At 39.2% G+C, this 15,144-nt stretch overlaps 1 protein-coding gene across 1 annotated transcript in view; it reads left to right on the top strand.

The window, feature by feature from the left end:
* Nucleotides 1-10,867, top strand: part of PLXDC2 (plexin domain containing 2) — a 419,557-nt gene extending 408,690 nt beyond the window's left edge. The window contains exons 13-14 of the mRNA XM_075827580.1: nt 3,446-3,606; nt 9,856-10,867. Of these exons, the coding sequence (XP_075683695.1) occupies nt 3,446-3,606; nt 9,856-9,972 (278 nt within the window). The 3' untranslated portion in view covers nt 9,973-10,867. The remainder of the gene's footprint in view (nt 1-3,445; nt 3,607-9,855) is intronic.
* The last annotated feature ends 4,277 nt before the right edge of the window (nt 10,868-15,144 follow it).

Genomic DNA, 15,144 nt, shown 5'->3' with positions numbered 1-15,144 from the left:
ATGGAAAAGTTTGAATGTAGAAAGGGCTATGTGTTGGCGCCATCATCCTCTTCTCTTTACTATGTTAGGGTATGTTTACATGAGAACTTTTTTTTATTGTTTTGTCTTGTTTTTTAAGCCTCATGAACATAATCTTATTAAGGCTGTTTTACACGGAACAGTTAAAAGGGCCCTCGTTCTATGGCATGGGGCCTCCAGAACGTCATCTCCCATATGAATCCAACAGAAAAAAGAATTGTGCCATGCTCCATCTGATGCATATAAATGGAGCTTCTCTCCCCTAAAATTAATGTGGATAGCTTCGTACATACGGCACCCAACAGCTTCGTAGTAGAGAGTCTTATGACCTCTATGCACATGGCCAATAGTAGATCCAGTTATGTGCTGTTCTGCACTCCCGCCTGATGTATAGAATGGTCACCAGGTGACACAACTTGGATAGCAGATGGTCCTGTAGCTTAGACAACCATATGATGACCGGAAGACTTTCCTGCAAAAGTCCTATTATAATTAATAAGCCCTTTGTAGGAGTGGCCTAAGCCCTCATATGGTTGACTAAGCTACAGGACTGCCCCTTGTACAAGCTGCATCAACCCCTGCAGAATTTTTTGGCAGGACCGCAGAGCAGCACATGTATAAACTTATTCTTCAAAACTAGAGCAACTTTTGGTTGCCTGTGACCTGACAAAGGTAGTCGGTCCAACCCTGAAACACATATGATCCCCTAACCTCCATTTCTCTACCGTCTGTGTCAAATACCCAGTCTGACAACACAGCCCAAACTACTTTTACCCTCAATGCAAATCCTCTTCATGACCTTCGGATCTCCCTACAATCTCCAGTTCTTTTCTTTTTCTTGAGACAATCATAATAAGTGCTAAGTAATAATAATTAATAGTAAGTACTTAGGGGCCATTCCTCTGGTGTCCTGCTGCCTTGTTTTATTAACTTTACCTTTTTATTCGACCTTGTTTATTTTTTAGATTTTAACATATAAGTTATATATAGAGTCCCCTGCATGGGGAATTGCAGGCATTATAGCTTTCTAGTTCTTTGAAACGCTTGATAAAAAAAGAAAAAACTCCTGGAACGAAATTATTAGATAAATTGCTAAAATGTATTTTATACTGGAATCCAGCTTTATTCTATAGACGACTATAGTGCTGCATGGTACTGCACGTGGTAAGAGTTAACAGGGATGTATAAAGATTTTTGTATAGTGTTTATACTTCGGTGTGTATATACATTCATGAAAAATTTGTAAAAAATATGAAATGGGGCATCTTTACTTTTTCACATGACTGTTTATGTGTTTGTGTGTAATGTAATATCTTTTGAAGACTTTTCCATGTGCACACCACTTTAGAAAATTGTTTGCAAAACCGTATTTCATTGTTCTCTCAGTACCTGCTCTCATATAGATATAGATATATATATATATATATATATATATATATATATATATAGAGAGAGAGAGATATAGATATAGATAGATATATATATGTGTGTGTATATATATATATATATATATATATACACAGTATATGTATATATATATATATATATATATATATATATATGTATATATATATATATATATATATATATATATATATATACAGTGAAGGAAATAAGTATTTGATCCCTTGCTGATTTTGTAAGTGTGTCCACTGTCAAAGACATGAACAGTCTAGAATTTTTAGGCTAGGTTAATTCTACCAGTGAGAGATAGACTATATAAAAAAAAAATAAAAAAAAAATCACATTGTCAAAATTATATATATTTATTTGCATTGTGCACAGAGAAATAAGTATTTGATCCCTTTGGCAAACAAGACTTGATACTTGGTGGCAAAACCCTTGTTGGCAAGCACAGCAGTCAGACATTTTTAGTAGTTGATGATGAGGTTTGCACACATGTTAGATGGAATTTTGGCCCACTCCTCTTTGCAGATCATCTGTAAATCATTAAAATTTCGAGGCAGTCGCTTGGCAACTCGGATCTTCAGCTCCCTCCATAAGTTTTCGATGGGATTAAGGTCTGGAGACTGGCTAGGCCACTCCATGACCTTAATGTGCTTCTTTTTGAGCCACTCCTTTGTTGCCTTGGCTGTATGTTTCGGGTAATTGTCGTGCTGAAGACCCAGCCACGAGCCATTTTTAATGTCCTGGTGGAGGGAAGGAGGTTGTCGCTCAGAATTTGACAGTACATGGCTCCATCCATTCTCCCATTGATGCGGTGAAGTAGTCCTGTGCCCTTAGCAGAGAAACACCCCCAAAACATAATGTTTCTACCTCCATGCTTGACAGTGGGGACGGTGTTCTTTGGGTCATAGGCAGCATTTCTCTTCCTCCTAAAACGGCGAGTTGAGTTAATGCCAAAGTGCTCAATTTTAGTCTCATCTGACCACAGCACCTTCTCCCAATCACTCTCGGAATCATCCAGATGTTCATTTGCAAACTTCAGACGGGCCTGTACATGTGCCTTCTTGAGCAGGGGGACCTTGCGGGCACTGCAGGATTTTAATCCATTACGGCGTAATGTGTTACCAATGGTTTTCTTGGTGACTGTGGTCCCAGCTGCCTTGAGATCATTAACAAGTTCCCCCCTGTGTAGTTTTCGGCTGAGCTCTCACCTTCCTCAGGATCAAGGATACCCCACGAGGTGAGATTTTGCATGGAGCCCCAGATCGATGTCGATTGACAGTCATTTTGTATGTCTTCCATTTTCTTACTATTGCACCAACAGTTGTCTCCTTCTCAGCCAGCGTCTTACTTATGGTTTTGTAGCCCATTCCAGCCTTGTGCAGGTCTATGATCTTGTCCCTGACATCCTTAGAAAGCTCTTTGGTCTTGCCCATGTTGTAGAGGTTAGAGTCAGACTGATTAATTGAGTCTGTGGACAGGAGTCTTTTATACAGGTGACCATGTAAGACAGCTGTCTTTAATGCAGGCACCAAGTTGATTTGGAGCGTGTAACTGGTCTGGAGGAGGCTGAACTCTTAATGGTTGGTAGGGGATCAAATACTTATCTCTCTGTGCACAATGCAAATAAATATATATAATTTTGACAATGTGTTTTTCTTTTTTTGGTTTTTTTATATATATATATATATATATATATATATATATATATATATATATATATATAATCTATCTCTCACTGGTAAAATTAACCTAGCCTAAAAATTCTAGACTGTTCATGACTTTGACAGTGGGCAAACTTACAAAATCAGCAAGGGATCAAATACTTATTTCCTCCACTGTATATATATATATATATATATATATATATATATATATATATATATATAAACCCACTTTTCTTACTAACATTGTGATTCTACATTTTGTATTGCTGATATAATATGTAACGTATGAACATGCAATATTTCAAGATGTCATTCTTCATTTTGTCTTGTCATGTTTCTTCCTCACCTTGCAGCCTCGACAGACGACAGTGCAGCGGAGAAGCATCGCGGGTCTTTGCACACAGGATTAATTATAGGAATACTTGTACTGGTTCTGGTGGTGGTGACTGCCATACTTGTAACAATTTACATGTACCATCACCCGACATCTTCTGCTAGTCTATTTTTCATTGAGGTATGTTTATTCTATGGCTTTTAATTGGTTAGACTGCTGGTACATGTGTCAGGGTTTTATTTCCAGAAGGACCATGCACATTTTGTAATTTTTTAACCTATGAGTATACCAGAACGACAACCATTTTCTAAATAGATCCAACAATCTGTGCTGATTAATCTTATAATAAATCCCGATATGGTCAGAGCCAGGGGCGGACATCAACCGCTGAGGGCCCCTGTGCGAGATTATTATATGGACCCCTTGCACTCCAAAATGTTATTATAGATCACCCCCTTATGCCTCTCTAACAATCCATCAGTAATTGTTAGCTATAATCTCAGACACTCACATGCACTCTAACAGACAGAAGACGGCTGATTTAAGGTGACAGTGCCCTCTTACTTACTGGGCCCCTGTATGGTATGTTCGGCACTGGTCAGAGCTCTTTTTTCTGTTGCAAAGCTCCAAATCTCCTGCTTCCCTTTATTCAGCCATAGAGGGATATCATAAAATTCTGGCTTTCTAAAGCCACCACTAGTGGGAGCTCACTGCATAAGGATTAATAAAGCGGTCATTGAACTTAAAGAGCACCTGTCAATTTTTTTTCTCTTAAACCACATACCTCCCCTTATTCCAGGCATTCTCTCGATTCCATCGCTGTAATTTTTTATTTATTTTGGCCCTCCCATTGTCCCGCTACGGCCCCTGCTCCACTTAGCACCTAATATGCTAATTTTGAGTAAAAGTACAAAGAGGAGGAGACCTCATCTCTCCTCAGTAGGCGTTGCCTCCTACACCATTGTGACACTGTCCAATCAGAGCGGACAGGCTCACAGTGATGCAGAAGACCTGCTCTGATTGGACAGCGTCACAGTGATGCAGAAGACATCGCCTACTGAGGAGAGATGAAGTCTCCTCTCTGTGCCTTTACTCAAAATTTGTATATTAGGCACTAAGTGGAGCAGGGCCAATAGCGAGACAACGGGAGGGCCAAAAAAAATAAAATCACAGCGCTGGAATCTTGAGGACACCAGGAAATATCGGAGGTATGTGGTTTAAAAAAAACAAAACATGACAGGTTCTCTTTAATAATAAGTATATCTTTAGTAAGTTCATAAGATACCCATGGTGGCAGCCAGAATTTTATCATTTCACTCTTTAGTTCTATGAATGGAAGCAGGAGATTTGGAGCTCTGACTCCTATAAAGATGTATTATGAAATTCACGTTCTTTCTTAAAGGGGATTTCTGTTTTCATGTAAATTAAGCTTAATCACTGTATAAATAAACATTTCTACAATTTTCTAATATATTCTTGTTACATTTTCTCACCATTTTCAAGATATTTGTTTGTTGTCAGTGAATGAAAGCACTATTATTTACATTCAGGGGCAGCAAACCTGTACAGACCTAGTCCTGCTATCTGCTGAGTAGTGATACAATTGTAACTAGTCTAGACAATGTCCTGCCAGCAAAATACATCATCAGCAGCTGCACAAATCTCACTGATCTTTTGCTACAATGTATCAGTCTGAAGTCCAGGCTATTTAGATTACAGAGCATTGTCTACAGTAGATAAAATTGTATCCACTTCTCAGCTGAGAGGACTAGGTATGTTTGAGTTTGCTGCCTGTGAATGTAAATAAGTGTTCTCATTCACTGACAGCAAATAGACATCTTGAAAATGGAATCATAAAATATATTACTTGCATAACTTTTCATTTATACGTTGTTTAATCCCTTCCATTTTTTCTACAATAGCACAGAGAATACATTGCTTATAGATTGTATGGCAATGCATATGTGTACAAATTTAGTGTGTATGTGGTCAGTTTAATTGTTCACTGACATATGTTGTCTGGTGAAACTAGGATTGGGCATGTGAAACTAGGATATGGCAATGAACATAGTCACTTGGCCGATCCAAGGATGCTTGTCTATGGGGGTTGAGAAGAGACCAAATTTGCCCCCAGCCGGTAGAGCTAAGCAATTTTGCTGTCTACATCTTCCACCTGCTCCCTGCTGGGGGCCATCATTTTTATTTTTAGCAGTATAATATTATTCTATGTACTTACAGATATGGCAGGTCACCTCCCTTTGTTAAAATACATTTATGGGGTTCTATATAGGATCTGTTTGTCTTGATCTTAAATGAGATCCGAGTGCTCTGTTCTGTCTAAATTGTTAATACTGTTTACATTTCTTCCTGCGTTGGTACAATATATATACTGCAACAATATACAATATAACAGTGTACAATATACTGCAACAATATACAATACAACAATGTACAATATACTGCAACAATATACAATACAACAGTGTACAATATACTGCAACAATATACAATATAACAGTGCACAATATACTGCAACAATATACAATACAACAGTGTACAATATACTGCAACAATATACAATACAACAGTGTACAATATACTACAACAATATACAATACAACAGTGTACAATATACTGCAACAATATACAATATGCAATACAACAGTGTACAATATACTGCAACAATATACAATACAACAGTGTACAATATACTGCAACAATATACAATACAACAGTGTACAATATACTGCAACAATATACAATACAACAGTGTACAATAAACTGCAACAATATACAATACAACAGTGTACAATATACTGCAACAATATACAATACAACAGTGTACAATATACTACAACAATATACAATATGCAATACAACAGTGTACAATAAACTGCAACAATATACAATACAACAGTGTACAATATACTGCAACAATATACAATACAACAGTGTACAATATACTGCAACAATATACAATATAACAGTGTACAATATACTGCAACAATATACAATACAACAGTGTACAATATACTGCAACAATATACAATATGCAATACAACAGTGTACAATATACTGCAACAATATACAATACAACAGTGTACAATATACTGCAACAATATACAATACAACAGTGTACAATATACTGCAACAATATACAATACAACAGTGTACAATATAATGAAACATGTTTCTTTCATGAACATCAAGTCTGTCTATTGCTGGATAAAGGTTTTCTATCTGTCTTTACAATGACTTATTAAATATCTGTCTGATCTTAGTAAGAAGGATGACCTTGTGCAGAAGGCTGATCACATTGCACTCCTGAGACCTCCGCTATTTGCCAGATAATCCCTCTTTTTATTGTATCTTTAGTCACAAGTATAAAATCTACTTTATAGCAAAGAGAACCAGTTACATTCCAGATAAGTGATTTGCATAATACTTTGTATCGGAGAGCAAAATACTTGACAGGTAAAAAAATATATAGTTATATATTGATTTGCATTTGAAGTCACAATTTATTTTAGATTTTTGCTTGTTCCCATATTTTTACTCCGGTCCTATTACATCTATTTCTTCACCCAATATCATAGGATTAGTGCCCTCATCTTATAATTATTCTATGATGGTTTATTGCCACATATTTTTTTTTTTTATCATGGGAACAACTACTCCTATTAACTTAAAGATATAAGGGAGCAGGTTAAGCAATCCAGTGCTATGTTCAGGACAGGGCTATTTTGAGCCTTCAGGAGCAGACACTGTTTAGCTATTTTTAGCACGCGTTAGTTAATGAGGCTCTGTCACCAGATTTTGCAACCCCTATCTCCTATTGCAGCAGATCGGCGCTGCAATGTAGATTACAGTAACGTTTTTATTTTTAAAAAACGAGCATTTTTGGCCAAGTTATGACCATTTTCGTATTTATGCAAATGAGGCTTGCAAAAGTACAACTGGGCGTGTTTAAAGTAAAAGTACAACTGGGCGTGTATTATGTGCGTACATCGGGGCGTGTTTACTACTTTTACTAGCTGGGCGTTCTGACGAGAAGTATCATCCACTTCTCTACACAACGCCCAGCTTCTGGCAGTGCAGATCTGTGACGTCACTCACAGGTCCTGCATCGTGTCGGCACCAGAGGCTACAGTTGATTCTGCAGCAGCATCAGCATTTGCAGGTAAGTAGCTACATCGACTCACCTGCAAACGCCGATGCTGCTGCAGAATCATCTGTAGCCTCTGGTGTCGATGTGTCCTCGCTCGTCCGACACGATGCAGGACCTGTGAGTGACGTCACAGCGCGATCTCTGGAGAACACGGCTGTGTCTGCACTGCCAGAAGCTGGGCGTTCTGAAGAGAAGTGGATGATACTTCTATACACAACGCCCAGCTAGTAAAAGTAGTAAACACGCCCCGATGTACGCACCTAATACACGCCCAGTTGTTTTTAAAAAATAAAAACGTTACTGTAATCTACATTGCAGCGCCGATCTGCTGCAATAGCAGATAGGGGTTGCAAAATCTGGTGACAGAGCCTCTTTAAACAGCAATAAATTTATTTGTTGGGCTAGCGACATGATTTTTGCGATGTTTTTTTTTCGTAGACAATGCAGGTTTCTTTTTTTTAACATTTTTATACACTTTTTTGCTGTTTTAGAATTTCTAGGCTTAAAGTTTGAAAATAATAGTTTATAAAATAGGTTTTTTTTACATTTCAGCTTTTTTTTCTGGTAATAATTTAGTTTTAACCTAAAATAGACATTTTATTTGTGATCATTATTGTTTACTGTAAATTTTGATATATTACATGTCTATATTAGGGTAATTAGGTCAGGACTAGCATGACGTCAATAATTGTCGGGGGGAAATGTTTATTTTGGGCGGGTATTCTTTGTGTAATTATTATGAAGTATTTTTGCACTTTATTTATCTTTTTATTTTTTTATTATTAAGGCCCCATGCACATGAACGTGCTTTTGCGGCCGCAATTCCCCCAAAAATCCACGGGAGAATTGGGGCCCCATTCATTCCTATGGGGCCATGCACACGACCATGGTTTCCACGGTCCGTGCATGGCCCAGGAGCCTGGACCGCAGAAAGAACAGACATGTCTTATTACGGCCGTGTTCTGCGGTCCAGGCTCATAACAAATAATGGCCGCGGCCATCTGCACAGCCCGCGATTTGGGGTGGCTTGCGGGTGACTCTCCGCCGCTGGCTAACCCGAAAATCACAGCCGTGCATATGGCTACGGTCGTCTCCATGAGGCCTTAGGTCTGTTCCTCAAAGGTCAGAAAATATCCATGTTTTCTTTTTTAATAAATTTGTATGTGTAAAGGCATAATAAAAGTTAAAAAAAATAAAAAAGTCAAAAATGCTGCTCTCAAGGGTCGGGAGACAGACTAGTACACTCTATGAAGGATCCCCTAATACTATTGTATCAAGGTCGGAGGAGTTCCCTAATTTTCTTTTTTACTGAAAGGAACAGATAGTAGTGAAGAAAATCAAGACATTGAGTGGAAGCTGAAAATGATACAGCTATAATATATTGAAAGATTACAAAAAGGACTAGATTCATAACAATAGTCTTTCAATGACCAAAAAAAAGTAGGATGCAGTGCCCAAATAATATTGCTATACACTGCCCAAATAATCATCTCTTTATGGTCTTTATCTGGTGGAGGCCCTGTGTAATCTGTTTCTTTTGACCATCCTATTTTCAAGCCTTGTGTATTGTTGTATCTTGCTCTTCACAGATAGCATACATTCAAGACTATTTATGAACATGTCCATCCAGAGCAAACTAGCTATCTGATCCTGAACTCAATGCATGTAATGTAAAAACTCTTGGAAGGTACAGATCCTCCTTGCGGAGATCCAGCTGGTAGGGAGTCTTCTCGGCAATGCTCCCTAGGAAAATTAGCAAAATGTCTCTGTAGTGCACCTATAGGTGACTACCCTGTAAGGGAATGTCAAAAGAGTCTTGAAACATGACTTGGGTTAATAACCAAACCATAGACACCCATCTGTAGACATCACTACAGAGTAAGGTTCAGGTTGCCTGAGGGAGATGCATTTCAAAAAGCTCTTTGAGGTACACTATACTGCTGAGGAGCAACAACTCCAAAACAGTGCTGTTTATAGATGGGTGTCTTTTGTTTGGCTATTAATCCAAGTAGAGTTTCAAGGCTCTAAAAATCGTTGGGCATTGATTTACAGAATAGTCACCTATAGGTGGCACTGGAGAGTCAGTTTTCTTCCTTCTGGAGGACAGCTATTTTGTAATGTAAAAAAAAAGACTGCCTCCTGCATTTGTGGTGTCTATGATCCTTATACAGGGTTCCCATCAAAAGCCATACAGGTAGGAGGCTTGACTCTTCAACTGTATCCATAAAAAGGTTCACTTTTTTTCCATCTTTTTTTTCCAGCGACGCCCAAGCAGGTGGCCAGCAATGAAGTTTAGGAGAGGATCAGGGCATCCTGCTTATGCTGAAGTAGAACCTGTTGGAGAAAAAGAAGGCTTCATTGTATCAGAGCAATGCTGAGTTTTTCGAACAATGCACCAGTACTGGTTTCTGGTGGAAGACATTGAATTTTTGCATATATTTTCCAGGAAAAAATAATGCTGTGAGCTACCTATCCAGAGACAGAAAGAGTATTTCTCACGATCTTCGATCAAGAAGAAAGACTCCTTTGCTCTGAAGTTCCACTGCTACTCACGGTAGTCTTCCTATTGTGGAATCAAGCAGCACATCCCGGGCAACATAGCCGGACAACAGTAGTGAATGGACAACTCTTCTACTGGCTTCAGAAGAGATATTAGACAAGAACAACTTGAGCTTGGAAGAGAACTCCAAGGAAAAGCATTTGTAAATCTTACATGCTACTAGTGCAGCCTAGCAAATTCTATTGAGGAAGCAAAGCGTTGGGATATGAAGTGTTCTTGTGCTTCTGGATAAGTAATTTCTTGAACCATTTTTACAGAGAGTACAGAGACATCAATGACCCAGATACATGACCATGATGTGGTTTATTGCTGTCTACTGAGTATTGTACTTTATATAAGCATTACAAATGTGGCCAAAGTGATATTCATTTTTATTTTTATTTATGTCCAAAAATAATTACCGCTAGGTCACCTCTACCTATGTCAACAGCTGTCATCAAAATTCAAGGTGCAGTCGAGAATGAATATGGGGCTGCAGACAATGGGTGACATTTACAAAGTTTCAGAGAATTAGCGTTGCGAAATTGACTACATTGGGACCTCTGGAGTAAGGGCACTATCCATGGTCCTGAAAAAGATAGCCAATGAAGGGGTGTATATTACTGCATTGCAAAAGACACAAGTTGAATAAAGATAAATAATTGATAAGGTATTAGAATATCGTCATTAGGAAGAAGAAAATTGGTTGTTTACACACGCACGCACGCATACACACACAAGCGCTCGCGCACACGCGTATTCATCTCTGCAAGCTTCTATCTAAAGCCAAAAGGCTCTACAATACTTCATATTATCTGAATGTGATGGGCCAGTCTTTGTTCTATTATTTTCTTACAAATGCTCTATAAATTGTTCAAGATGCATGCTGTGTAGTAGAAATATTCCCCCAGAAAGGGACTAAAACAGTAACAGTACATGTATATGTATTTTGACTATACACTTACTACTGCAGCCAGTACTTGAAATGTAAAATCAAGTCAACTGACCTTTGCAAATGTTGCCCAAAGTCTTCTCAGGAACATTTCTAGAAATGCTATGTCTTCAACAGGTCAACTTATAATAATAAACACAGTGTAAACATACATTCGCCTGCTGGTCTATTTGCCATGACGAGACTTGTTACCGTCAGTGTATGTGCAGAGTGTTCACTTGGTCTCGTATGAATGTCATATATTTATTATAAATTCATGGAGTGACAACAATAGCGCGCATGAAATGTTACTCTTCGTACCGGAATGGGTCAAAGGTTGATGTTGTGCATGAAACAGAATAGATGTCAAATAGTATTTCTTCATCTTAGGGTATGTTCACACGGGCTATTTTCAGCCATTTTTTGGGTCATAAACGTCCCAAAAAAGGCTGAAAAATCGGAAGCAGAACGCCTACAAACATCTGCCCATTGATTTTAATGGGAAATACGGCGTTCTGTTCCGACGGGGCGTTTTTTTACGTCTCATTTTAAAAAAACGGCGCATAAAAAGACGCCCCATAAAAAGAAGTGCATGTCACTTCTTGAGCCGTTTTTGGAGCCGTTTTTCATTGACTACAAAAACAGCTCCAAAAACGGCCGTTGAAAAACGCAGCGAAAAACGTTAGTTTGCTTAAAAAACTGCTGAAAATCAGGAGCTGTTTTCCCTTGAAAGTGGTTATCAAGATAGAACAACCTCTTTAAAGTTCAAGGGCAGTGCTTTAAAAAAAAGGGCTCCTTAAAAGACTGTAGTTAGGGGCCCGTGAACTTTAAAGCCTGGGGCCCAGATCACTCTTTGTCTGCCCCTGTATGTAGCAGAGCCATATCAGAGAAAACACTTGATTGCACATAAGAAATGGCAAAAATCTGCTTCAATTTTAATTTCTAAACTGTTACACTAACTAGTTCCAAAACCTAAGGCCGCATATGGGGCACATGACCGCAATTATGGTCCACAATTACGGACACATTCACTTCTATTGTCCATGGACACCTTATTATTTACGGGAAGGTGTCCAGGCCGTAGAAGTGTACCGCAAAATATAGGACATGTTCTATCTTTTGCTTTTTATGGTACGTGCTCTCATACTTTGTATGGGAGAAAGGGCTGAAAATGCTGGAGGCTGTCCATGGCCTTCGGCGGCCAGCCGTGCCCGCTATCGCAACCCATGATTACGGGCACGGCTGTGTGCATCTGATCTTACTGCTTATATATATTAACGTATTGGCAACGGCATCTATAGCAACAAAAATAGTATTCACTAAAGATGTTGGTCCTCACAAAAAAAAACTTAAGAGCTTTGGCTCTGTTCATATCAGCATTATAGCTTACGTTAAAAACGGCAGCCATAGCACTGTGCTAGATCTGTCGCACGATGGACACCAGCGGTGCCTGATGGACCCAATTGACTTATAATGGGGTTCTTTGGGTTGCGCGGAGGTGTGCTATTATTTCCGGCACATATGGAGACTTAGTTTCAATCATATCTTTTCTTTTGGAAAAAGTCTAATGACTTGAGGATTTGGCAATATTGGCCTGTTGCATACAAGTGCCACATGACATATGAGTAGACGATAGGGCAGCATTACAATCTTCTATGTAGCCCCATTTATAGAAGACAGTTCATGTTGCTTCGGCCTAATATTTTCAAAAGTCTAGTTTGCTGCCTTATTAAACTACTATTCTTCTTCTTAAACTGTATATACGCTAGCAATCTGTTCCTGCACAGGCCTCAGTGAGTCTGCTGCTGTCTTAAGACTATTCTGGCTCTTCTGAGCTCACACATGGATAAGCACAGATTTCTAAAAGTGAGTGTAAAAGTGGCTTTAATATGACAACCCTCCTACTCTTAAAGGGCCAGTGCGCGCCTAATTATCCACTTAGCTTTTCCAGGGTAGAAAGGAATCCCCCCTGGTTTAATAATTGACCATCCAGACCCTAGATAAACATTATAGGCCTTACAGACTGAACAGTAGATATATACCCCTATAGTTACACCCCTGAGTGGGGGACTTCCTGCTGCTGGCAGGTGACTCTCGGCTAGATGGCTGTAGGGGCAGCACACCATGCCCTGCGTAGTGACAACTTTAACGTTTTCTGGAGGAGGATTAATGATCCGGGGTGTTCTTCATTATTTGAGCAGGGGTCTGTACTTCCAGTGTATAGAAATCTTTCTTCAGGAATGTGAATGCAAGGAAATTCTCAAGAATTGTGTTACAAACAATAGTTTGGGGAATGTATTTTTCTACTTTAATAGGACCAAGTTCGTATGCATAAATGGTTTGTTAAATTTGGTGTGTAAGAACTTGACTGACTTGTATAAAGCCTTAACCTCAACCCCATCAAACACCTTTGGAATTAATAATTGCAGAGAGTGGGGTCCAGACGTAATTTGCAATATCAGTGCCCGACCTCACTAATCCTATTGTGGCTGCAAAAACTTTGAGTCCCTGCAGCTTTCTAAAGTCTAGCGGAAAGTCTTCTCAGAAGAGTGGAGCCTGAAGTACCTGCAAAGGAAGACCAACTCTTCATTAAAGGGGGATTCCCATCTCAGAAAATTACATATCGCTAGGATATGCCATAACTTTACAATCGGTGTTGGACTTACACCTACAATCCTGAATAAGAAGGGACTGCAGCACTCTTTTAGCACTGATTGAGTCCCCTTCTTAGTTTTGCATAAGGCCTGGCCATGCTGTAGTTCCCTGCACAGTGGGAGGCCAGGGCGCCGCTGTGAGGGAAAACAGTAAATGGGACACAGCGCTAAATCAGCAATGCGTCCCCCTAATTCTCAGGATCGGCTGGGATCCCAGTAGCTCCCCACTAATCATAAACTGATGGCCACCACTTTATGAGATGAATAACCCTTCAATGCCCATGTTTTTGGAATAGAAGTCTCAACAAGCAATTATAGATATGATGTTTCATGTGCACTTACTTTTGATAATGTGGTGTATATTTTTTAAAGACTTTTTAGAGATGTTCACAGAGTGTAATTCTGCCACGATTTCGCATTGAAAACTGCGTTTATGCATGTAGATTAGCCCCTTCCAATGGGGCTAATCTGCATGTGACTACCCGATGCTGTTTTTGAGCGGAATACGCAGCGGAAACAGCGTCAAGAAGTGACAGCTTTTTAATTCCATCTTCAACACAATGGGAGGTTTTTCACAAACGAAATTCACACTGATTCCGACACGGGAAAGGTGTTGGATTCAGCATGAATGTTCTGCCATGTGAATAAGGTCTTAGGGAGAGGTGATTTTTTTTTATTTTAAAGGGGTTTCCCAGTCCCTAAAAATTTATGGCCTATCAATCCTTTGAAGGTAGCAGCGCTATACCTTGGTTAATTTCTCTACATACCTCACTTCCTATCATCAGGATAGGCCATCAATAGCTGATGGTTCAGGGTCTCCCGCCGATCAGCTGTTTTGTTTCCTTTATACTTGCTCACGGTGGATCGTCGACACAGATGTAGCGGTGATTCACAGTATTGCAACGTTCTTCTCCCATTGAAGTGAATGGGGGAAGGCTGCAATACTGTGATTTGCCGCTACATCTGTGTCGACGATGCACAGTGAGCAAAAAGAAATTAAGGGGAAGTAGCACTCGTACGAGAATTACACTCCCTTCAAGTAGCTGATCGGCGGGAATCCCGGAAGTCAAGTCCCGGCCCATCAGCTATTGATGGCCTATCCTGAGGATAGACCATAAAGTTTTAGGAACTGGAAAACCCCTTCAAACATTTCTACGTAACTATTCCTAAAAAAAATTCCCTGCTCCAAAAGTCCATGGATGCATTAATGGCAAGTTGTACATACCTAGATTTTTACATTTTGTTGAAGAAACCCCTTCAGATCCGCTCCCTTTTTTTTTAGTTATAGCATTGTGTTCAAGACAAAATACCTGGCATCTATCAGATATGAGGCAACTGTTAAAAAACTAATTTGCAACTTGTCAGGTCTATTCTGATGTATACGCTCAGCACTGCCAGATGAAAAGAAATATCCTTATAAATGGCA

Source organism: Rhinoderma darwinii, chromosome 5, assembly GCF_050947455.1.
Source record: "Rhinoderma darwinii isolate aRhiDar2 chromosome 5, aRhiDar2.hap1, whole genome shotgun sequence".
Taxonomy (NCBI): domain Eukaryota; kingdom Metazoa; phylum Chordata; class Amphibia; order Anura; family Rhinodermatidae; genus Rhinoderma; species Rhinoderma darwinii.
This window is presented reverse-complemented; position numbering and strand designations above follow the sequence as displayed.